At 33.8% G+C, this 26807-nt stretch overlaps 1 protein-coding gene across 1 annotated transcript in view; it reads right to left on the bottom strand.

Moving 5' to 3' along the window:
* Positions 1-26807, bottom strand: part of LOC129218833 (equilibrative nucleoside transporter 3-like) — a 104932-nt gene that overhangs the window by 19153 nt on the left and 58972 nt on the right. The window contains exon 10 of the mRNA XM_054853155.1: positions 3334-3515. Within this exon, the coding sequence (XP_054709130.1) occupies positions 3334-3515 (182 nt within the window). The remainder of the gene's footprint in view (positions 1-3333; positions 3516-26807) is intronic.

Here is a 26807-nt window from a genome sequence, read left to right as displayed (position 1 = left end):
AATGTGTGGTGGATTCAGTAGTAACAAAAGGAAAATGCTGGAATTTTTGTCGTGCCTCTTTTTCAGTGCAAACCAAATAAGCGAGTATGTACAATAAAGGTAATGTACAATAGATGAGAAAAATGCAAAAAAAAAGAAAGAAAAATGTGCAGTTACTGCCCTTTACCTACACACAGCAAAATAGACATTTATGCAAAACAAATTGAAACCTTTCAACAACCAGTCATATTGAGCTATTCTCTACTCAAGAACTTAGATTTTAATGAATGAATAAGCATTTTAACTATTAAAAATAATAAAAATATTTACTTATGTACACAATTCAACTTCAAATGATTTCATGAGTTGTCGAAAAAAAAAAAAATCTTAGATTACTTTAGTAAAAAACATTGAACGGCAAAAACAATTTTTAATTTCAAAATATATATGTATACAGTTTTAAAATGAAAGAGTTTTAAAGTCTGAAGGGAAAAAAACCTTCCTGTATCTGAAGTGACAGCAAATTATACCATGGTGAAAAAACAAATTTGATTTTCAGTCAAAATTCAATTTAAGGATTTTTCAGAATTAATTTTAAAAACAAAGATTTTTTTCTTGAAATCGCGATCACAGTATGCTAATTACTTCAAGACAATGAGTAAAGGCAAGGGAACAAAGTCATTAATGATGGCTTCATCTTTGCCTGCAGGGTGATTTTATGTGGCATGGAATGTATGGAAGGAAAATTCAAGCTAGGTAAAATAAACAACATTACAGACACAGAAGCAATCTTAGGAAGCTCATCCTCAGATTGAATACTTTGACCTTGAGGGGAAAAAATGCACAAATATGCGGCACTGTATAATCGCACCTCATTAATTTTACTTTTTTAAAACAAATAATTAGCGGAAAATTCATAGGGAATCAAAGTAATTCATTTTGCAAGGAAAAAATAAATTCAATTGATCAATTTTCCCTGGTTTTTTGTTATTTTATTAAAATTCCCTGATATTTGCCTGATTTTTCCCTGAATGATAAAGCTCCCTGACTTTTCCCTGATCTCCCTGATCTGTCGCCACCCTGGCTTTGTTTAATCCTCAATAAATGTCACATTTTTCGGAGAGAGCAACCGAAACTCCCTATTCCTTAATGGCTCCAAACAGCCAAAAAGTGCTGTTTTAGGCCTTGAATTTTCAAACATTTTGCCCACTCCATCCCTTCACGTTTCATCTTTTAACCTAATATTGAGTTTTTAAAACCTGAGTGCAGTCAAGCCCTGACCCTCCCTGTAATGTGATTGAAGATAATCTAAAACGAGTATTTAAGAGATATGAATTTCAAACTTTAAAATCACCATCTCATCGAATGTCCCCATAAATAGCTTAAAGTTGGGTTTTTGAAACTTGGTCTCCAAATGTGCACAAAATCACCTAACGTAATCCTAGTTGACTCTGAATTTTGGTTTTACAAATTTCTGAGAGAAGTCCGCAAACCCTTTTTTTCTCTCTCAATGATGAAGAGCTTAAAATGAGCAACAGTTTTGAAAAAGATTTTGGGTGGGAAACCCCCCTCCGAACTCGCTCTTTCATAGCGCTGTCCGTCAAACAATGGTTCAAGTCACGTTTTTAGGACGTCATTTTCAAAAAGTTTCAAGGAAAGACGAGAGAGCCATCTGACTTCCCAGCATTTTTGGAAACATTTGCCCCCCCCCTCCCCCTCTTACACCAACAAAGATAGCCTACAATCGAGTTTTTAAAACTTTGGCATTTAAATATTTTCAGAGAGCTCCCGAACCTTCCCTATTCTTTTTGACGTCATCAAAGACAGCCTAAAATTGATTTCAAGTTTGAAAATATTTTGTGAGTTAGGACCCTTCACAACTAGACACAACCTACATTTACGTGTTTTTTAGTTCAGTTGAAAAGCTTTCCGGGTGGCGCTCCGAACCTTCCCAGATATCTTGACGCATCCAAAGATAGCCTGAAATTGCTTTTTTAACACGTCAATTTTGGAAAATTTCCTTTAGAAGGCCTGACCCCCTAACATCAATAAAGGAAGCATAAAATTTGATTTTAATTTTGAAAAAAAAAATCTGGAGAAGTTCCAAGCCCTTTTTCATTAGCGTTACTAAAAATTACCTAAATTTCCAAAATTTGACTTAACTTTTGGAATTTTTCAGTGGGGCTCTGAATTTGATTTTTTTTCTTCTGCAAGAAAAATATGAAGAAAAAAGTTTCTCCTCTTCGTTATTAAAATTTAAAATTGTATTATTACTTGAAGTACTTTTCACTTTAATGTAATAGCTATTTACCATCAAAAGGGCGGCTAAATGAGGATCCACCCCGGGCGGCAGAAAGTGTAGCTACGCCACTGTATAGGGGTAATGTTTCATCATCAGAAATTTTGAGTTTCTAAAACAAGTTTTTTTTTTATTTGGCCTAGCATACAAGTGCTGGTCACTTTGTTATGCAAGTCTGAAATATAATTTGCAGCCGTTCAAATTATATGAAACTTTTTTTCACAATTGTTTTGACATAAGAGGAAAAATATAAGAGGGGATACGACTTGGAAAATCAGCTTTCATTTTTTGTGGGACACCCTATTATGTACGCTCTTCATTTACGAATTTTTGAAAAGTAGCAAAGTAGCGAACACATTTCAAAAGTAATTTGTAGTTGCTACATTTTAAAAAAAGTAGTTGTAGTTAATTATATTTGTAACAAATTAGTTTTAGTTCGCTACAAAAAAATTTAGTTTCCCCATCACTGGTTGAATGTAATGAAAAGCAAATTCCCTTATCAGGCTTAGAGCCGCAGCGGTACACAGGCCTAGTGTGACTAATAAATTGACTTTCCTGTGAAGGATGCTGTGCGATTTCATTTTTCTACCTGGTTACACATCCTGATAACCACCCATTCCAAAGTTGATTTGACTAGGTTGCCTTGTATAAAGGAGGACTAAAAGTCTATTACAGTAAGAGCAGCCCTGAAACATGTCTGAATCTACAACTGCTGTTCTATTACATTTTTTTTAAAAATGTCGACTCTGAATGTGAAATGAATTTGAAGTTTATTAAAATATGGTAACATTTCAAATGAGCATAGTAAATGGAGAATGCTATGTTCAAACATTAAGGGGTAAACTCCCAGCTGGGTTGACGCCCAGCATGGGGACCTTCCCCGGCGCAATAAGCATCAAGCGCGTCCGTAGCACGTTACGACTATCGACCGCCGCACCCAGCCGTGCGGGGGGCCCGCTACGCGGACCCCCCGGGCGGTGAAACCTAAGGCTTACAGCTAAGAGGTGGGGTGTGTGCGGAGAAAAGTATAAGTCCAACCGAAAAGAATTACTTACCCATTTAACCCAATTAGGAAACAAACTCCCAAGCATAGCAAAAAAGTTGAAACAGAGGTAGCATGTAACTGGAGTAAAGTAAGCATCTGAAAAATTGAATTGAACAAAACATTTTACTATGTAAATTGCCAAAAATAAAAGAAAAATCAATTTAAATACACTAAGCTTCACAGAAAAGGAACCTTAATCTAATTACAAAAAAGTAAAAAATAAAAGCTAAGAACAAAACTATTTATGAAATAGTCTTTAATAATTCATAGTACAGTAAAACCTGTAAAGTTGACCACCCTTGTAAGTTGACCACCTGTCTATGTTGACCGCTTTTGTCAGGAATGGAATTAGTCCTATCTCATATAATGCAGGAAAACCTCTGTAACTTGACCACCTCTCTATCTTGACCACCTGTCTATCTTGACCACTAATGTTAATCAAATTTGGTTTGAACTACTGTAAAAAACCCTTTGTAAGTTGACCACTTGGTTTATTTATTTTTTTTTTTACTTTCTTCAGAAAATTATTTTATTTTATTATTTATTTATTTATTTATTTATTTTTTCATAGCTTTCCAAGAATGTTTTTAATACTTTGATGACAGAACAGTATGTTACTAACTAAACAGCAGCATAAAGCTTAATGCTGCTCTTTATTCTCCAAACTTGTTTTTCATTTGTTGTTCTATTTGAGATTGCTTTTTGTACTCTGTTCAATGAAAATAGGTGTCAGTAGAAAAGTTCAGTCTTTCCTTTCAGTTGCAATATGTTGTGACAAAACAGGAATTGTGCTAAAAAGAGATCTTGTACATTTTGATTCCCCTGCAACAATATATGTAGGGCCTCTCCCTAGTGACCAGCAGTGTCTATTAGTAAAGTAAATAAGTCTTAGTGCTAGTTTTTTTTTTTCTATTTTTTTCTTCAATTTCTAGGGCCGTTAGCCCCTTTAAGGACGCGGGCCTATCGCACTGCGGATACGCAGATCTGGGCTTGCTAATGAGTAAAGTTACATGTTTCTGGTGCAAGGGATAAGAGACAGGATATTTTGATTTTGCCTTTATGAAGTGGGAGAGTCGAGCTTGTTGCTCTCTGTGCTATAAGTTTTACATAAAAAAGCTTCAAAAAGAAAGTTAGCTGAACTTGAGATTAATAAAAAGTATGAAATATTAAAATTAACTGAAAATGGAAAAAGCCAGAGAATATTAGCTGGCATATATGGAATTTCTAAAACTAAAGTGTCTAATATAGTTATGAACAAGGAAAAACTAACAAAATTATTTGAATAGTATTTTTAATTATTGTTTCACTTTCAATAATGTTAAACAATGAAAGTGAGTTGAACAGAAAGAGTAAGGGTGAATTCCTCAAAAAATGAATACATGGTGCAAGAAATGACCAAAAAAAAAAAGTAAAATAAAATAAATTATTACCGCCCTTTATAAGTTGACCACCTGTCTAAGTTGACTGCCAAAGTACTGCACCGCGAGTGGTCAACTTACACAGGTTTCACTGTATAACTATGAATAAAATGTAGAAGAAAACGTACATGAAGAAATGAGGAGCATGGGTGCAAGTTTAGTGATGTGCTCAAGACGGAAAATATTTTAAGCCCCCCCCCCATGTGTGCTTAAGGAAAAATATATGTGCATAAATGTTGTATTTTAATCATGCCAGTTTTGGAATTTGTGTTTAATTTGAATTTTAAGCTTTTCGCTTTTCTAACAACATGAAGCTAGTTCAAAATTGTTTTCTATAAGCGTTACTGGAGGGGGGGGGGCTGGGGTCTCTCCCCCAGAAATGTTTTTAAATTGAAGTCAAAAAACGCAATGGTAGGTCATTTTGGTTTAAGTTGTGGGAAAGGAGGTGTTGAGGGACTCTCTTATATCAATTTTTTCAAACTGATAGTCTTAAAATCACAATATTGGGCGATCTTCAAAAATATTAGAGTAAAAGGTGGGGCGGGGGGGGGGGGGGGGGGGGGCTCTGGATTCTCCTCAAAGTTGAAATTTTAAAAACGTAATTGTATACTCCATCTTTCACAGGGCCGGATTACTAAATAGGCAATAGCCTAGGGGCCCCGGAGAAATATCAGTTGCAAATACAAAAAAAAAGTTATATTTTCTTCAAAAAAAAAGTGGGGGGGGGGGTGCTCCTTCCTTGTTTGTATTCAATAAAACTATATGTGTTGTGCGTTGGGTGTGAAAAATTTAGACGCTACAGACCCCCACCCGTTTTCTGACCTCGCGATGGCTCTGGGGGCGCCATCACTTATAATGCCTAAGGACCTTGCTAATGCTAAGGACTCCTTGATCCGGCCCTGATCTTTCATAACGTTTATACATTTTTTGAATGCATTATCGAAGGGATGGAGTTCAGGAACTCTCCTTTGGCAATATTTCGAAATTGAAGTTTCAAAAACGCAATTTTAGACGATGTTGGATGATGTTAGGCGTAAAAGCGTTCGGCGCCTTCCCGCCGCTAGGTTTTGCCGATCGTAAAGATTTTTATTGCAGCAATAAAATCACTTGGGGAACAAGGTTTTCACTTTTGCAAAATAAATCAGTTCTGATCGGAAAGTATACCCAAGGAGGCGCGAACAAACCAGAAAAGGAAAGGTGGGGGAAGGGTATGAGTGACTAATGAACTGGTGCCATTCCCCTACAGTCTTCATTTGTAAAAAAATTCTTTTATAAGATAGCAGGTGGTAAAATTAGCAATTAAAAAAAAAAGCTTCAGTGGAGTATATATATTTTTTAAACGAGGTACACTTTCCAATATTTATTAATTAAAAAAAGCAGTAGGGGAACTGAATTCTCACTCCAGGGAGGGCTACCCGAAATATACCCCTCTTAAAAACACTCAAATGTAGCCTAGAGTAGCGTTTTAAATATTTCAGTATTGAAAAATTTTTGGAAGAGAACTCCCTAACCCCTTCCTCTAAGTTCGCCACAAATGTCCTTAAGTTGAATTTTTAAGGCTTCAGTTTCTAAGTTTTTTTTTAGGAACAGTAGCCCCCTTACATGACTTATGACCGCCTTAAAGTTTTAATACTTTAATTTCGGAAACTTTTTGAAAGAAGCTTCCGACTCCCTTCCCCCGAAAGTCATCCAAAGATAGTCCGAAACACAGTTCTTAAAACTTCAGAAACAGAAATTTTTCGGGCTGGGCGGCGGAATACTCCTTTCTTGTGAAGCAGTGTAAGTGATTAAGATTTATTTTTCTATTGAAAGAGCAACTTCCCTCCCCACATCACCTAAGACAACCCAAATTTTTAAGACTTCAATTTCGAAAATGTTTCGACTAATTCCCTAACTCTAAACTTACTCAAAAATAGCCAAAATAGCAATTCAATACTTTAGCATGGAGAAGTTTTCAGGGGAGAAAGCCTCCCCCCCCCCGGAACTCCTTCCCCTAAGTTCACTAAATTTGCGGGTCCCACTGTTCATCACCGAAATGTTTTAAGGATTTAATTTATAAAATTTATTGAGAGGAAGCCTTCGAATTCCCTCTTCTTATAAGTCCCCCCGAAAATTCGAAAATTACCTAAAGCAGAGTTCTAAATACTTTAGCTTTGAACATTTTTTGGGGAAAGACCCCGAACCCCACCCCCTATGTTCATTAAAGATGGTTAAAGTTGCGCTTTTAAGACTCCAATTTCGGAATTTCTCCTAAAGAGACCCCCCCCCCCCTCTTGACATTGCAAAACACAGCCTAAAAGTTTTAAGACTTCAATTACAAACATTTTTCGGGAGAGGGTCCGAAACACACTTTCTTTTAAGTCATTTAAGTATAGCTTCAAATAGTAAAACATTTTCAGGTTTGAACACCAAAACCATCTCTCAAATTCACCAAAAATTGCCTAAATTAGTGTTTTTAATGCTCCAGTTTAAGATTTTTTTTTTTTAAAAACCTCCGCCTCCACACTTTTACATCATTAAAGACAGACTAAACATTTTTGAGTTTTAAATTTTTAACAGTTTGCAGAGGAGAAATCCCGAACCACTCCTAGCTTCAAAATGGCTTGCAATTAAGTTTTTCGATTTTTCATTCTAGAGCCTTTGAGTACCCTCTCTCCCCCCCCTAGATTGTCCAAGATAAAAATGCAGGAACAGTTGCCCATCTGTGTTTCAAACCAGCTTGAAAGTTTCCCGATTCTTTCCAGAATTCCCATTTTCATTAAAATCTTCAAAACCTCCGATAGTTCCCGTTTTACCAGGTATGTGGACGACCTTCGCTGTGGCGTAAACATTTCATCCCATCAACAATCACTCTCAATCGGTGATTCAGATTCCACTCTGAGGCAATTTAAGAGAGTACATAATTGTCATTTATGCGTGTAAAGTTCGCAAAAAAAAAACACACAAATGAAAAAAAAACAAAGGATGATCGAAAATAACAAGTGAAAAATAGAGACGAAAGGCGATTAATTCAAAAAATCAGCGAGCAACTCCACGGTCTGTAATGAAGTGAGTTGGAAATAACAGAGCAACCTAAAAAAAGTCAAATAGCAGGAGTTAAAAGTCACTCCTCCACGGAGTTTGTTTGCACGTTGCAAACAAAACAAGCCCATGGCGGGAAATCGAGAGAATGTTGATGTAAATTCGTGGTTATGGAATGGTCCCGTAACTAAAAAGCATATTTTTCAAACACTCAATTTTTCTTTTTTTAATTAAAATCTGAAGGAAAGTCATCAAATTTCTTTCCGTCCTGACCTTCATCTCGGAAATTTTCTCCAAGACGGAAATCCGTCCTGAGACGGAAGGTCTTGCACCCATGATGAGGAGGTGGCATGCAAAAGCATACATATACACAAAAATACAAAATTCAGGCAATGACTGATTTTTATTTGACAACCTCTTTCCTATGCAGTAGTGTAGTTGGTTCATCCCCCCCCCCCCTCCAAAAAAATCATGTCCTATTATTAGTACTTTGAAAATTGATGTTCTGTGCATAAAAGAACATATCCATACATGTGTCCTAAGCAAACAAGAACAAATCCATTTCAGCCAACGGGAAGCTGTAGTTTGGTCATGTGACTCCCACAATGCAAACATGGATACAATGTTAACTATTGTATTTTAAACAGTAACGGGAAAGTAATTCCAGAGCATTAAAAGTTTATGCACCTTACTCAATTGAAACTAACAAGGTTAATTAATATAGCTAAAATGTTGATTACAAATTATAGTCTAAAAGAGAATTGTGGTGGTGAAAAACTGTAGGGGAAAAAATTCTGTTTGAAAATTTTTGAAAAAACTAAAAGGACACAAAAAAGTCATTAACTGCAAAAAGCCGAAAAGAATTTATTAGCATTCTGACTTTAATATTACAACACTTTTCAAGGTTTACAACAACTCAGTTGATATAACATTTCAAGTAAAAAAGTATATGTTGAGAGTTTAACATTGCTTTAAACAAACACCACCCGAGCAGCATCAACTCATTCCAGCGGATGATCGGATTCCGATGAGTTTTCATCGGAAATTGCTCCAATATGTCTCATCGGCAATAGTCAAATCCGATCATCGAAATCCGATGAATTTTGGTCCCTATACCGATGAGATTTGGAGCAATATACGAGCAGTGCTGTTCCGAGGCGATGAATTTTGGATGAAAATGCGATGAGATTTGGAGCAATATACGAGCAGTGCTGTTCCGAGGCGATGAATTTAGGATGAAAATACAATGAGGAGTAGTAACAGTCGTGATATAGGGACAAGCAGGAGGAAAAAAAATTAACAGTGGGAAGGGGATCCACCATCTTGGATGACCACGTGACCCTTCCGCCATCTTGAAAATTTTCAGGAGGGGTATTTTCGGATGACGTCATTTGGGACAATTATTCAATATCTTTGAATATTTTATAATAAATTATTTAATTAGTTTCTAATTTCTTACTTTTGATAATTTCTAATTTCTGACTGATTCATGAGTTTAATCCAAGTTGCTTTGACTGGGAATCGAACCCTAAGCCTCTGGAATATGAGCTTCATATGCTTACCACTAAACAAGTAATGCTCTTTCCAAGGAGGAAAATAATGTGTTAAATCTAAAATCATTTGTGGCGCCATCTATCAGCGGCCAAGGCCATGACAGATTTCTGAACCAAAAGTGAGAATTTTATTCAGTGAATATACTTGTGGCACCAGCTAGTGAAGAGTCGGAGTCTGTCATTTTGCCTGCAAACCGAGTCGGAGTCGGTAATTTTGGGAGTCAAATTGAAGAGAGTGGAATTGTTTTTGAGATAGAGAGAAATCATTCAAGAGTCAAAGTCTCATTTTGTTCGCAATTCCAGTCAGGTAATCGGGGTTGGAATCGTGGAGTTGAAGTTGAATTGATTTTGCAGCAAAAAGGAGTAAACCCTTCCAAAATCCAGGAGTCGGATTCGGAGTCAAAGTCTCAGTCATTTTTCCTCCGATTCTCAACCCTGAATGTTGATCCGTATAGCCTTACGTTTGATCAATAGTCGGATATTCGAATAATAAAACTTATCCTATTTTAACAGTTGGGAGATTTCCAAAAATTTTAGATTGTGAAAATTTTTATCGGAAAATTTAAACGACCTACTTTTTTCCGATGAAATGTAACTTGGCAAATTTTCGTCGGAAAATTTGATCGTTACGATTTCGTTTTTCGATGAAATTTCACTCGGAAAATTTGTGTGATTGTTACAATCTCTTTTTCTGATGAAATTTTGACCGACAAATTCTAATCGGAAAATTTTATCGTTATGATTTCGTTTTTCAATGAAAAACAGCTCATCGAAAAATGGTTATCGGATTCCGATCACAACGATATCAGCGTGCGTTCCGTGATGAGTTCAGGAGGAGTCAATGATCTACCGAGCAAAATCCGATGAGTTGATGCTACTTGGGCAGCTAGTGATATTTGCAGCTGTTACAACCGATTAGGTTTGAAATTGAAACTACCAGGCTGTATATTATTATTATTTAGGGTTTTCACAAAATTGAGAAAACAAATTTTCCTGGCAAAAGAAAACATATTCCAATGTAGTTCATGCAAAAAAAAACACAGACCCACCTTTTCAAGCAAAAAAGAACACATTTAATATACAACGTTAAATAATTATATAATTAGCAAGACAAGTTTCTTAAGAAAGTAAAAGGCTGAATTGTTCTAAAGCATTTGCTGTAAGGATACTGGATCAATGTTACTTTGATGTAAAAAGTTTTATGTTTTTTTTTTTTTAATCGTAATAACAATTTGAAAGAGTGAGAGAACTTATTGCTCACAGTCAACAAAACTTGAGAAGGTATATATCTCAAATTGTCATGTTTTAATTTGTGAGTGTTATTATAAATTATCAATGAGATCATCAATTAAAAAATTTTTAACAAGATCCCTGCCTGCTCTGATTAAATGAACAAAATTTTGCTAATTAAGCTTCACAACCCGAGCAACATAACCCAAGATCTACATCGAATTCTGATAAACTTAGGCATCAGATTAAATATTATCTGAAAAGCAACACTTTCAAAATTCGCATATTATCCAATATTTTTTATTTTCTCTCAAAGTTGAGTAATAAAATGAATTTCCGCATTTTCATATCCCCCCCTTTTTTTTTGAAAATTACTTTTTCATAAAAAGATTCACATGAATTACATACATATCCTCACTGCAGATTAAATCCCTTCCCAGACAGCACGAAAAGTCCTTCGGACGTCCATTTTATGTCCTGAACGTCCAAATCTAGTCCGTTGTAAAAAATCGACGAAATTTGGCGATCCTTAGACACGTCTCGCAGGACGTCCCAAGGACAAACTTTTTTTTAGGCCTAAGGATGACCTAAAGTGATCCTTATCTTTTCAGGACGTACCACGGACTTTTTTTGTAGATATCCTTGGGACTTATCTCTAAGGATATCCCGAGTCTCAACAAAATCAATCATTTTTAGGACATTCATCTCAAGTTGAACGAGAAATTTTATTTTATTAGTTTTCTCACTGAAATTTTCTAAAAATCCTAATGAACTATGATCTACAAAACTTAAACGAGTTACGAAAATAACATTTAAGTTAAATAAGCGTAAAAAATTATTATTTTTTTAGTTTATTATTTTTATATATTTTATTATTATTATTTATTTATTTATTTTTTTGAGGGAAAAAAGTTTTTTGAAAAAGTACAGTTTTTTTAAATCACAATTAATTATGAAATAGGAAGCTCAAATTAGCGAAAGAACTCATTTTAAAAAATCAAATAAAGACAAAACACGCTTGTTTATCCATGATACTTTTTCAAATATAGGTTAAAGCGCGGTGGGAAATTCGATGACATGAGGACATCCTCGGGAGTATCACACAAGGTAGTTCCAGGGATTAACTTTAGTCCTTTCAGGACGTACGAAGGATTTTCTTTTTTGACATCCTGCGGTCTTTGCCTTCGGATGTCCTGCGTATGTGAAAAATCAGTCGTTCGTAGGACTTTCTTGTCAAACTTCGAAAATTCTTATTTTTCGCATTTTGAGTGAAAGTAAATGTTATATGCTGCGTATAAAAAAAGTATTATTGATCTCAGAAATTTGTTGACTTCTAATATACTTTATTTAAAGGGGAAAAGTCAGTACTTTTACATTTACATATTAGTTTTAATTTTACTTCTTTGTTGTCAAAAATGAAGTCATATAAGTATTTCACTTCTCAAAACATATTAATCGAAAGAAAAAATGAATATTTTTACAGTAAAAAATGTGGAAATGTAAAAATGCAAATTTTTATGTGGAAAGGTAATAAAATGGACATAACATTTTTAAATCGGTTTATGATACTCAAAAATCCTACATTTTGGCGATAGTAAAACAAAATATTGCCAAAAACGTTATTTTCTTCTCTAAAATTTAAAACATCAAAATTTGAACTGGATTTTGTTATAAATTTATTACATTAAACTTGATATTATTATACAATAATATTCCTCTAACGCATTTTTTTTTTCAAGTAATGGTTATTTATGGCGGTTTTTCTTTTTATTTTTGGTAATTAATTTTTAAAAAGGTAAAATATAATTTTATTCGCGCTTTTTTACCTTTATACATCACAAATTCAAATTGTAGTTAGAAATTATTATAAAAACGAACAGAACCCCCAAATTTCCCTAACTTTTTTTTTCCTTCAAAGTGTTACATTTCAGGGTTTTAAGAAGAGTTTTCTGTTTTAAACATAAACATTTGAATTTACCATTTTTAAATCATTCACTGAATTCTTTTTCATTTTTTACAAAAAAAAAAAGCAATTTTTTCAAGGTTAAAAAAAAATTCTTCCAACTTTGTCTCTTCTAAAATTCTTCAATCAAATGCATTTTATATCTCTTTGAGAACGAAATATAAAAATTTAAATTGCTGTTCAAATTATCATAATTGCAAACAGAACGGATGAACCCTCATTTTTCTTTAACGAAATTGTAAACAATGGACAGACTTCAGGGCAAAAATGTCAGGCTTGTGTCATAATTTTAAACCAAATTATACGTTTGAATTTACTATTATTATTTTTAAATCTATCACTGATGTGAAATTTTTTTTATTGTTTTGAACATATTTCCTGATTATTTCTAAAAAAAAAAATTTTTTTTGGATTTTCATTTTTATCCCGCAAGATAAATAATTTAGAAAAAAAAAAACCTACGAAACTTTCTTTTTTTTTTTTTCAAATTCTTCATCTCCGTATGCGAGATTTTGTAAGCTCTTAAAAAATCGCTTCCACCTACTCGGGGTTTGAACCTACACCCACAGGGTTACTAGGCTGAAACGTTACGGTGTACTCCAGTCTTGCTCGGCAGTGTGTAGTAACTTAAAAAAATAAATGGCGTTTAACATAGAAGGTTTCTGAAAGTTCTTTTGGGAATTTCGTTCTAATTTTGATCGTAAAAATAAAATTTATGACGTACAATGTTTTAAATCACGCACACTTTCAGTATTTCTTTTTTAAGTTAGCGCGAAAGATGGCGTTTGCTCATCGGTGAATTTCGCTGTTCAACACTCATATCTGATGCGCTTAATTCCATTCAATGGGGATCCAAAATTGCTTCTGAGCTTTACTTTAAATTAATATTGTTTCGCTGATATATAGCTTTGGTTGGTTTTTCAATTATGTACAATGATCAAAGTTTCAATATTGCAGTTTTGTAGGCTTAAGTTAGTTGGAATTTGAAATAAAAGTTGCTAAAGATCCCAAATTTAATCCAATATCGACTATCCGACCACAGGACTTACAAAAACGAAGCAATAAGCGATTAATTGTGCATTCGATCAGCAAATTGTATTTTTTTCATCGTTTTGACACTTATTACACTTTTTTCTGGCTTCTGTTATTCTGTACTTTGCACGTGCGAACTTCAATGGCGGCCAGGAAACCCCGAGAAGAAAGCTGGAAAAGGTAGAGATTTTTTAAAATACAAGTAGTGTGATAAATTATTCCCAACATATTTTAAATTTTCCCTTAGGGAGAAAAGAGACTTGAATTCTTACTGAGAAATCTGAAAATTCAGCTACAATATTATTTTTTTTCAAGATTTTTTTCCGGGAAAAACACATTTATAATTTATGTTGGGGGGGGGGGGAGTAATCGATAAAACTGAAAATTTAAAGAGAATGACCAGATTTTGAAAACAACGGTCATTTAGGGACTTGAAAGTAAGAAAAACGGGACTATTGGGCTTAATTGGCGTGGAACAAGCATGTGTAATATAATCAGACTTTCTTAAAATTATCTCTTACTAAAATCATTTTTATTGAATAAATTTTGAACTTATAATTACTCAAGTTATTAAGAACACCTGGAGATAACGAGCAAGTTGACTCGGAGCTTTGGCTCTGTTTTTTTTCAAATCATAAGCTAATTCATAAAGAAAAATAGGCGAGATACAAATGCGCTGCATTATACTAATTTCATACATTTTAAATACATATTTTCTTTTTGAAGGTGCAGTGCCCAGAACAGTCATCAGTTTACAATAGTTGCATAAAAGATAATTCTTGTAGACTTATATGAAATCCTCCCGAATATATATATATATATATATATATATATATATATATATATATATATATTAATTTGAATTTTTGGCATCTTGAATTCAAATTATGTTTTTCGCAATCACGAGTGTGTGTGTATGAATGCGCGTGTGTGTTTGGGTAGGCGCATGTGTGTGGGTGCGTGTGTGTATGTATGCATGTGTATGCGTGTTGTGTATGCAGTGCTGTGTGTGTACGCGCGTGTGTGCAGGTGTTCGTGTGTGTGTGTATGTAGGCATATGTGTTTGTGTGCAGGCATGAGTGTGTATGTATATGTGTGTGCGTAGGAGTGTGTGTTTGTGTCTGTGCGCAGGCATGAGTGTGTGTATATGTGTGTAGGTGTGTGTGTGCTCAAGAAAAAAAAAGCGCTTCTAATTATAAATTCGGTAGTATTTTAAAATTAGGGGACTTTTAATATGCCTAAGTACTGAGACTATTTTTGAGAATATGAGGTCAAAAACCTCTATACAGGTTGTCCCCAAAATTCGAGAACATGTGGTCGATTAGCAATACAAATCCATAGCCAATAATGGTGCCCCCCCCCCCCCCTTCGAGTCAAGGCGCACCCTCTAAAAATCACGAAGACCCCCTTAAAAAGAAAAAAATACCCCTCAAAACACCCCTCCCCCCCAATTTTAATGGCGAGGTCTGCGCCATGACCACCTCCCTTCCCCCCTAGGTGGGCACACCTGCCACAAGACTGGGTTATATATGCATAGCTAAGCTATAAGGACTCTTTGAATCTATAATTACTTACTATTTTTTAATAACATGTCGAATGAAAAAAGGGGGGGGGGGGAATGAAAACATATTTGTTGAAGAAATTCCTTTTGTGTCAAACTTTTGTCAATGTCCAAAAATTAGTACATAAGCAATCCTTGCTCATATCATATGTATACAGTGAAACTCCGATTTTATGTTCTCTGGATCCACGTTTTCCTCGCATAAAAATCGGGTCCCATTATCGGGCCATGTATTTCCCGTATTTTGCGTTTTTTTTAACCCAGTCTCTTAAGAAACGTAAAATTCGGGTTTCACTGTGTTATTATAAACTGTATGACATATTTCAGAACTGTTATAAAGATTACTAAATATTGTTCTTAGTCATTTTAGAATTTAGTCAAAAACCAACAGGGGTGCCCAACCCCCTAAGGGCACAGGTGCACCTCCCTCTATATCGTGGAGACCCCCTCCGAAAGCAGAGGCCCCAAAAATGAGAAAAATACCCCCCAAAACACCCCCCCCCTAAAAATTTGAATGGTGCAGTCTGCGCCTTACCTCCCCTAGGTGGGCATCCCTGAAAACCAATAAAAAATTGTAACTGCAAAGGTATAAGAAATGATCGCTTATTTTTATTACGAATCATTTTAAAAAAACGAAAATGTTTAAGAAAAATAATGTAGTTTGACTTTACAACAGTAAAAAGTAATGAAATCAAAATCGTTAAAGGGAAACCGGAAATTGTCCCAATTGAGTCCCCAAAAATATTTATAAGAATCCCCATATCGTTCCTGGATTTTAGGACACATCTGAAAACTGGCGTTCAGAAATACGATCACCTTAACTAAGAAGGGAAAAAATGAATCGAATTTGATTTGTATTTGAAAAATGAAGCATTCGAATGAATCTAGAAAAGAAAGTAACACGAGGCAATTTAAAAAAAAAAAAAAAAACTGGAGGCATTTCACCATTATCTTTTTCCCTCTCTCTGATTGTCTGCAGTTAACTGCCACCGTGATGCTTTGTTTACGCTCGAGAGTGAAATGAGTTCTTGCAGCACGTGGCCGGCTGTGCCGCTTGAAGAACCTTATTTAGGATATAGGTAAGTCTAATTACTTTTATTTTATTTATTAATATTGCTAAAGTTTAACTTTTACTAAAAGAAAAAAAATTAGTTACATTTTCATAATTTTCGCAATGATTAAAAAAAAAAAAAACTTAAGTCTCTCATAACACATGCGCTACTGAATTTCATTTCAACCTGATTTTTCTGTGTACACTGAAAGATTGTTTTATTTATTATGTCTTGGATGGTATGAAAAGAATCAAAAGAGATTTTAATTCTGAGGGAAAATTATTAATTGGTTTAATACTTTTACCAATCAGAAATTATACTGTTCCACTATATTCGCTCGTAATCTTTTTAACTAGAGTATTACATTTAAGTACAATAATGTGCCTGTCATGTGACATGCACATTGTTAACGTATCAAAATATTTGTATCAGGCATTGTATTTCTATCATATTACGAATATTTAATTAAATGCAATAGCAGGGGGGGGGGGGATCTTAAAAATTCCTATGTGTGAGCAATTTTTTTTTTTTTTTACTCAAGTTTATTTTTAGAGTTATGTTTGAATTTCCTTGAATGTTATGTAGTATATATTACATTTAAATTTTCTCAGATTATGTAAGTAGTATATCTTTTAATTATGTAAAACAAATCTATCGGTAAGATACATGTTTATCTACTATATGGTTTCTTTCTGAATATTATGATCTGCATTAAACTTGTTATTTTTTATTAATATTTCAAGGTTCTGTCATTATTCTCAACTTCAAATAAATTTTGTGTTGCATCATTAGGGGCTAATTAATTACTGCCTGTAAATTCTATTTAAATGCAAGCTTGGATTTTAAGAGAACTTGAATTGTGGTTGGTTTACTAAATATTTAAAACTCGGTTATATTTTTAACATAAATTGCAATATTGTAAGCTTTTTTATTTTTTCATGATATTTTTTTTTTAATGTTTCTCTTCAGAAACATATTGCTTGAAGTGCCATCCATATTTTCATGAAAATAATTGATAATTTCTAATAATTGGATGCTGAATGGTAGCTTAAAAAATGTTCAAATTTTCAGATAGTTTTCTCCTACTGTTCCTGTAATTAAAAAATTTCCAAGTTATACTTGTTTTTTTGAGCAATCACGATTGCTTATTGTTTTCATTTGACTGTTTTTGGCGTGCTATCATTTTTCCCACCGGCGCGGCGCCACCCTCTGGCAGCACCACCCGTCGCGTCGGCCCGGCCTCATGATGCTGCTCCTCTAGCAAAAACCGTCTCCAGGTTGCGTCCATATCCTACACACACAAGCATACATACACGCACACACAAACACATACACAAACACCACCATACACACACATACCCCTACACACAAACACATACACTCACGCATGCATACAGACACCTACACACACGGATGCATACAGACACCTACACACACATGCATACATACATACACCCCCCCCCCACACACACATTCATACACAGAACTACCCACACACATGCCAGCACTGAGACACAAACACACATGCCTACACACACATACACATACCCCTACACACAAACACACATATCCCCCCCCATACACGAATACATACACACACTCGTGATTGCGAAAAACATAATTTGAATTCAAGATATCAAAATTCAAATTAATTTTAATTTTTTTTTTGTTTATATTATTTTTTTTTAATTTGTAACTTGAAAGAATATTTAGGCTTTCCTTAAATTATCTCTTGTTAAAATCATTTTTGCTTAAAAAAATTTGAATAACTCAAGTTATGAAGAACACCTGGTGTTAAGGAACTAACTTGCTCTTAATGTAACCAGGTTAAACTATTTTAAACTATTTTTTAGTCTAAGTATCAATATCAAAATTAATTATTTTTGCCTTGTGAAATATCTAATAGTTTTTTTTTTTAATCACAAATTAATTCATTTCAATTTGCTTTTTCTATGTGTTTGAATGGCTCAAGAGACTGATCATGCTGCTTAGCATAAGATGCCCTAAAAGAAGTTGAACACCTAAGACAACGTCTATCAGGCAAGTTTAAAATGTTATATGTTTATCAATGCCTTAATTTGATATTATTTCAGTATTAACTTTTTCCAATATTTTTTTTATACTTTTTTTTAAGGCTGTTGTTAGTTGTATTTTTCCCATGCAAGCAGAACCTAATAATTACAATAAACCAGTGGTGCCCAACCGTTTCGTACCCAAAGGCTGCACCTCCTTTTAAAATGCTTTCCATTCTCTCATAAAAACACATATGAAAATTTTGAGTATTTAAAATTTTTCCTATTAACATAAAAAATAATATAGGAAATTATATGGAAATTAAAAACCTCATAGTGGGAGATGCTCTATGCTCCTTTTATTTATTGCACTGTTTTTCAGGAATCAATTTCTGAATATTTAACTCCAAACTTTTATATTGTCATGAATTTGCTTTCATATTGTTGCTTTTAATCTAAACAACAGGCCACATGTATCAACTTCTGTGGCCGTAGGCTGGGTACCACTGCTATAAACTAAAGAAATAGTCATACCTTACTGCTTCAAGTTCTAGGCTTCACTCTATCGCATTTTTTAAAAAAATATCTTCATTATTTTTTTCTAATGGGCTCGTGTTGATTCTTCTGAGAAGGGGCTACAGTTAAGTTTTTAGTGAGGTGATAAAAACGGCTGAAGAGAGTGTCAAGCACCATGATGTCATGAATTTCTATTGACTCTTGACTGTTAAAATACTTATTAAGCTGTGCATATCATGGACGCCCCATATGAAAAATTTTGAGAGTGGCAATATTTCCCCCATGGTTTAGCAAGATATTTTTCCCATGAAAACTGATTTCAGATTAGAGTTATTAAAATTTGACATTTTTAATAACTTATTCATTAATGGCTGGATCAGAATTCTTTTATATATTTTTTCAAAAGAAAAAGTACTAAAAACAGAAGGAAGCTCTAATTTCAAGGAGGGTAAGTGGGGGCTTGAGCCCCCACTTACCCTATATGGGCTCCCATGATGCAATCACTGACAGTCAAACTAAGCAGAAAAAGCTAAGGAAAATATAAAACTACACAAATTGGAAAGGCCCGGCCGAGGTTTTAAAAATATATTATACTGCTTGACATTGAAAATGCAACAGCAAGAAGGAATGTTCAGAAAATTATGTAAATTTTAGGTTAGACGTATATCACTGAGTTATGTAAATGATGTGAGATGCGCAGCTCTCTGATGCACGTGAAGTAAGATGTAAGGGAAGAAACTTGCAGAATGGGCAATATTCGTGTGGTTATTTCTGACTGCAGTATTATCGAAGAAATTTTGTGACTGAGAAGGGGAGGTTGGTTCCGAACGTCAAATAGCAGCTGATACCAACATGGATGCAAGCATGGTGCATCGGCTGTGCCGAAGATGGTTGAAACAACGAAACGTGGCAAGATTGAGGGGTGCAGGGGCAGCCATAGTGACGTCAGATCGCGTGGATCGATGCATCCACCGACAAGCTGTAGCAGACCCACAAGTCACTTGTTCCCTCAATTCTGCAGCAGGTGCAAGATTACCCTGAATGTTTCGTGCCCAACCAGAACAATTTCCCGTCGTTTGGTCGCAATTGGTCTGCAATCAGTGTCCACTAAGAAGACTGCCATTGACCTCACAACATAGACAGCAACGTTTAGTATGGTGCCGGACTAGAGCGACGTGAATGACAGAATGGCGAAATGTCATGTTCTCAGATGAATTCCGCTTCCATTTATCCAGTAACAGATCTAATCTAGCAGTAACTGGAACCTCCCACCGCACAACAACGTGGCATAATGGTTTGGGGCGAAATTGTGTACAATTCCATATCACCTCTAGTTCGTATTCAGGGGCACTATGATGGTCCCAACGATACTTGGATAAAGTGCTGCGGCCTGTGGCAATCCCTTACTTTTAAGGGCTACCTAATGCAATATTTCAGCAGAATAACGCCCGACTACATAGTGCTCCCATCTACCAACATGCTGTAAGAAACACACAAATGCTTCTCTAGCCACCATACTCTCCTGACCTGTCACCAATCGAACATGTGTAGGATGTGATTGAACGCCGTTTGCAGACTCTGTCCCTGCCTCGTTCAGAAGACGAACTTTGGCAAATGGTTGAAAGGGAATGGAGAGCCATCCCTCTGGACACCCTTATTGACTCTATGTGTAGACCGTGTTTCTTCGTGTATCGCTGTCCCGGGTGGTCCCTACATCCTACTGAGCCGACGTTGTTCTCGCTCTGTATTCTATCATTTTGAAATTAAGATAATTTATTATTCATTGCTGTCTCCGTCTTTTTTTCAAACTTCATCACTTTCTGACCACTCCTTCTTGGTGTTGCATTTCATTTTTACATATTTGGTGGAACTTCAGGGACCTGGCAGAGGTTACAATGTATTTAATTAGCCAAAACATTTTTTAACAAACATTAGATGTCAATACACAACTTTTCCCCACCACAAGCAATTTTTAAAATATTGCATAATAGTTTTTGCATATTTGGGAACTTTCAAGGTACTGGCGTGGGATCTTAATATATTTTGATTTCCAAAAAAAAAAATTACACCAGTATTTGATGCAAGTACACAACTTTCCCCCACCACAGGCGTTTTTTGATTTTGAAAAAAGATAAAATCGACCCACCCTAGTATATAGGGGTTTTTTTTTTTTCCTTTTAGTATGGAACACTTATGTGAAAAAATAAGGTGAAGTTTCTTGTTAGTAACATCATGCTATTTCTGAAATACATTTACACTAAAAAGAATAAAATAATAGAATTCTTTAAAAAAAATACTAAGCACTTTTCATAAGGCACTCAAAAGGGCAAAATAACTTTTTCTGGGCCAGAAAGGACAATTTAAGTATTCCTGTAATTTTCAAGTATTCCAAGAAAAACACTTTAAAGAAAAGGTGTGGTGCATGTCATACAGAGAATGTCTTATCATTATCTAACTTTCAATCATAAATTTAAATTCCGAAACATGCATATTTTTCTTAATAGGAAAGATTGGTTTAAAATGACTTGAGCCGCACTTTTCTTCGTTTGGTTTATTTTCTTAGAATAATTGCAAAATACAAGAATACTAAAATTGCCCTTTCTGACCAAGAAAAGTTATTTTGTCTTTTTGAGTGCATTATGAAAAGTGCTTAGTATTTTTAAAAAATTCTATTATTTCGGAATACAATATTTTTATGTTTATCTCTTTTTACTTTCAAGTTAGGTAACTTTTGAAATCAACAATAATTTCCTGCCCTGTCATGATTTATAAAGAAAAGTTATTATCATAGTAACTTTTTACTACAGTGAAGCACTGTTTTATACATATCTTTTTTATACATTTTTGAAATTGGTCCCTGCAAAGTCGAATACACATTAGCCTATACCTGTTATACGTTTTTTTTTCATTTGTACACTTTTTTCATACAGTCCCTTCAAAAAAGTATAAGCAGTGCTTGACTGTATTTACATGCTGGTTATCAGAAATCAAGGACACGTTCTACTAGATAAAATTTAATTTTGATATGGTGAATTTAATAAATATATTTTTCGAAATTTAGCAGTTATTTTCCCCTTATTTGAATCGCAATATAATATTTGAAGTTTTTTTCTTTAGTTATTGTGTTTGAATTTTCCTTAGAAAACATAGAAAAAAACTGATAATCATTTTAATCATCTCTGCTATCCAAATTTGAGTAGAATTTTGTGTCATAAAAATATAGATTGCATCTAAATCTACTTTTGTAGATTCTAGAATTTTGTATCTTAACCCTTTTTTGTTTATTTCCTTGCGTTTGTAACCTTTGAACCATATTCCCAGTTACTGTATTATTTTCCATTTCATATTAATTTCTTGTATAACAATACTTATTATTGAAAAGCTGTTATTTCAGTATTTTTTTTTCTTTAACAATATTTAAATTTGGTGCTATTATCTTAATCTAAAAACCAGTCTTGCATAGTATAGACAAACGTATGAACGGCGTTCGCAGAAAATGTTTGGCTCTGCAGAATTTTTTTTACAAATTGCTAGGCAATCAATACATATATATATATATATATTAAGGGGATTTTTTTTTTTTAAATCCTAGTTTATTTCTGAAAGTCTTTTTCCAAAAGCCTTTTAAAGTTTCATGGTGTGAAAAAAAATAATGGTTTTTGGCAGGTTTTCTTCAGTTGGTGAAAAATAAGCAAACTTTATTATTGAAAAAAAAAAAATAAATAAATAAATAAATAAATAAATAAATCAATAAATTAAAATAAAGATTTAAAGCTTGCCTTTTTTTTTTTTGGCCTCTTTCATTATTTGAATATAGATTTAATTCTTTATTCAAGGACATGGGACGCCATATGCAAAATTGTAAGAGGGGGGGGGGGGGGCTTAGATATTTTCTGCGTGGTTTAGCAGGATATTTTCCCATAGACTCCGATTTTCAGTACATATTAGAGGTTATAAAAGTTTGACATTTTTGATAAATTATTCATCAATGGCTGGGAAAAGAAATGTTATTATATTTTTGCAAAGAAAAAGTACTAAAAGCAAGGAAGTTCTAATCTCTAAGGGGGGGGGGGGGCTTTTGCCTCCCTTGCCCCCTTATATGGGGCGCCTTTGTTCAAGGGTGAGTAAGGCAAAATAATTATTTGCAGAAAATTTTTCAGTTAGAATTTGTGTTCAAAATAAAGCTTTCCATTTTATCTAAGTCTGCTAAAAACCTTGTGTATCTCAAAAGTGAGTCTATGAAACATCAACATAATGATAGTACAATTATTGTTGTATTTTCTGTACAATAATGTAGCACAGCAGGCCCTGCATATTGAATTTACGAAACCAGCATAAAGTGCCTTCACGAAGTACTTCATAGTTGTCTTTCGAGTGGGAGAAAACTGGGGCAATTATCACACTAAAATAGTCTGTTCAGTTATCACAAAACATCTATCTCTGTTCTCAATGAATGGCTTGGCACCTTGAAGTCCTGCGCACCTATACCGTTTGCACAGTTCATGAGTATTGGATATCAGGGTGTTCCCCCTGACAAATTAAATTTCAGGGATAACCTTTCTCATGCAGCAGCTGATGCAGTGCTGGACTTGGTCATCTCTGTCTAGAATCTTTTTGGATAATATTTTACTGTTGAAAAATCAAAAATACTGAAACACTTAATTTCTCATTTAAATTTAGCAGTTATAGAAGTAGAATTTTGAAATAAAATTTATGAAACCGAAAGTCTTCATCCCAAGTTTTCAATAATTGTGTAATAATACTATGGGCGCTGACTAAGTTTTTGAAATATTTTTTGCAAATGCAAAAATTTATTGCCTTTTTAAGATAGACAAATGTTGTTCAGGATGTAATACATGTTAATAATAAACAAGTTCTCAAAAAAAAAAAAAAAAAACTTGAGAAAAAGAAAGTTTCAAAAAGTTTATTTTATTTTCCCCTCTCCACCCCTTTATATTTTATCAAGGCATTCAAATAATTAGTTGTTTACATATATTTCTTTTATCTATTCAGGATTGGTTGAAAGGTGCAGAAAAGTTATGTGATGCAACTTCCGGATCTTATGAATATGATCAAATTTTTCTATTGTAATATATGTTTTAGTAATAAATTTTTTCTCACATAAATTGGTGTGTTTACTTTGTTTCTTTTTCCTATGTGTTTAACATGTTTCATTAAGCTTGCAAAATTAAAATCCATGTGTGTATAAGAATGCTAAACTTGAAACAAAAGCTTTAAATAGGAATCATGTTTATATAATATATTCAAATATTATTTTTTTTTATATTTTGCCCAGCTTAATGCAGCGTGAAAATCAATTCATAATTGATAGTTTGTTGTATAATAAAAAAAAATCTTCAGGTGTTTTTCAGAACTAAGAAGAAAAAGAAATCAATGCAAATTATTAACTTGAATTGATGTGCCATTGTCAAATCCTGATATTGAGGATGAATAATAATTAATTAGTAAATAAGTTAGTATTTGATAAATTAGTTTTTGTGATAATAAATAATTGGGATTTGTTTATTAAGCTTCAACATAATTGATGGAGAATACGTGAAGTTTGGAAGTAGAAAATAGCTAGCAGTTATTATTTAAACACTATTTTTATGTAAACCTTTTAATTTTAAAAATTGCTGTATGCAGCAATAACAGTCATTATTGATAGTGTATACTAAAAATGGTATCATATATGATATTACTTTCAGGTATTTCCAAAAGGAGTAAAAAATCTGTGTATTTTAACTTATGAACTTTGTAAAGAAATAAAAATTAAGAGAAATTAGAAATCTAATCAAACAATATAAAATACACACACACACAAAAAAAGGTAAGTAATTGTTTTACATGTAAGCTTTTTTTTTACAGGGATTGCTACTTACTAAGCTTCAAGGTAATGATCTAAAAATACAATGAAGAATGATTTTAGATAATAGATTTAATTCAAAAAGATTAAATAAATTGCTTTAAGTGTGATTGCAAAAGATTTGAAAATATTAGAACTGCATGAAGACTGCTGCATCTTAAAGTGCAGCTTAAATTGAATGCATGCTTGAAAGTCATACACTTAGCGGGATGGCAGAACAGAATTGGTTCAAAAGAACAAAAAAAAAAAATTCTTTTTAAATTTTCGATTTTTCCTTTCAAATTAAAGTTAAAAAAAAAAAAAACTTTTGGTATGTTGTTTTTTTTTTTTTTTTTCAAATGAGAATGATTTAAAAATATGATGTTAGAGCAATTTCAAACAAGAATGTTTTACTGTTCAATAAAATTATAATCTGGTATATATTCAACAAAAATAAGAAAATCTTGCTCATTTAAAGTTTTTTATATATATAGTACGTGAAACACTTGATATAGTCCAATTAACATCCTGAAAAAGGTCAATATATGAACGGCTATAGTTCGTAGGACATCTTTCGGACATATTGATTTAGCCCATTTAACGTCCTGAAGAAGGCCAATATATGAACGGCTATAGTTCGTAGGACATCTTTCGGACATTTGATTTAGCCCATTTAACGTCCTGAAGAAGGCCAATATATGAACGGCTTATAGTTCGTAGGACATCTTTCGGACATTTGAAATTAGTCCGATTAACGTCCAGAGGATCGACCACAAAAGGCATGGTCCCAGACATCGCCCGAAAAATGATCGACTGACATCATTTGGACAACCTGGGGATAATATTTTTTTTACGTCCTTGAGGATCACGAATGCTTAAGTCCTCGGGGACCAGGCCGGACATCATAGGGACGAACTGGGGAAAAAAACACTTCGCGGACATTGAACGGTCCCTCGGATGTCCCTCGATGAGAACGGGATGATGAAATTCAAACGTCCGGAGGATAACCTAATGTTTTGAGTTAGTCCTGAAATGATGTCAGTAGGACGTCCAAAGGACCAAAGTTGTGCTGTCTGGGATTAGTTGCTTTTATTTCTCTTTAATGCACACAGATGGCAGCACTATTAAATATGACCTCTTTTTTGTTGGCTTAATTTCTTGTTTAAAATACCTCGATTTTCAAGCTCAAATACAATATTTTTTTCAAGATTTTTAAAATTTTACACCATAAACTAAAATTAGTCAACCATTTTCCCTCAGGAATCCTGAGCTAATCAATCATAATTTTGCAATAGATTCGAGTTCATTTTTGAATGCTTAAACAAAGTTTCTTTCAGGTGTCCCCAAATGTGGACACCGCCCGTCTAGAGCATTGATCTCACTGTTGTGGGTGAAAGATGTAATTTGATACATTTCAGAAAAGGGGGACCAAAAGAATAGTTTACAATGGGTTTTTGTTTATTTATTTTGGGTTCTTGACCCAGAACAGGTGAGATTTGAAGGTCCATGACTGCACACATTTGAGATCTGCTTTTCCTACCAGACAGTTGTATACTTTTTTTATTATCAGCTTTGATATTATTTTTTCTGTAAATGGTATTATACAGTCGTAATTTTTTCATTTAATATTTTTATAGGCACAAAAGGAATGCACATAAAGCAAGAACAATGTGCCAAAAATATTTTTAACACTTTTAGTTGCTTATTTAGATAATTTTATATAATCTATATGAACTTTCTTGAATTTAACTTCATCTTTATCTTGGAATAATTATAGTAAAAATATTGAATTTTGTGTTCTAAATATTCTTAATGGCATAAATTATTGAAATAATTAGTAAAAATGCTTAAGAACTTAAAATATTTGAAATTACTCCAATTGTCATACGAGGTAAACATAACCACTTCAGAAAACAATTTCTGCTCTAGGAGGGCGGTGATCACAAACGGGGACACCACCCCCCAGCTGGAGGGGATGAATTTAAAAAAATTTGGACTGTAAAATCTATGTCCGGATAACCAATTTATCCCATCCATTGTGTTTTTTTAATTATATTTCTAAAATTTTAATGACCCGCGCCTGTAAGGGTTAATTATTATAATAAGGGTTGCTGTGATTGGTTGGCTGCTTCATTCACCGAGCAACCAGGGGTGCCACATTCTAACAATCATGACTTTTTCTAACTCTATCAGTTCAGTCATTTCATAACATATGGTAAGCGCATTAAACACCTATGATGAATAAGTAGGCACTGATACCGTACCTTTCATAACCACTAGT

This window comes from Uloborus diversus, chromosome 3, assembly GCF_026930045.1.
Source record: "Uloborus diversus isolate 005 chromosome 3, Udiv.v.3.1, whole genome shotgun sequence".
NCBI lineage: Eukaryota > Metazoa > Arthropoda > Arachnida > Araneae > Uloboridae > Uloborus > Uloborus diversus.
The sequence above is the reverse complement of the archived record's forward strand: the minus strand, read 5'-3'. Positions and strand labels throughout refer to the sequence as shown.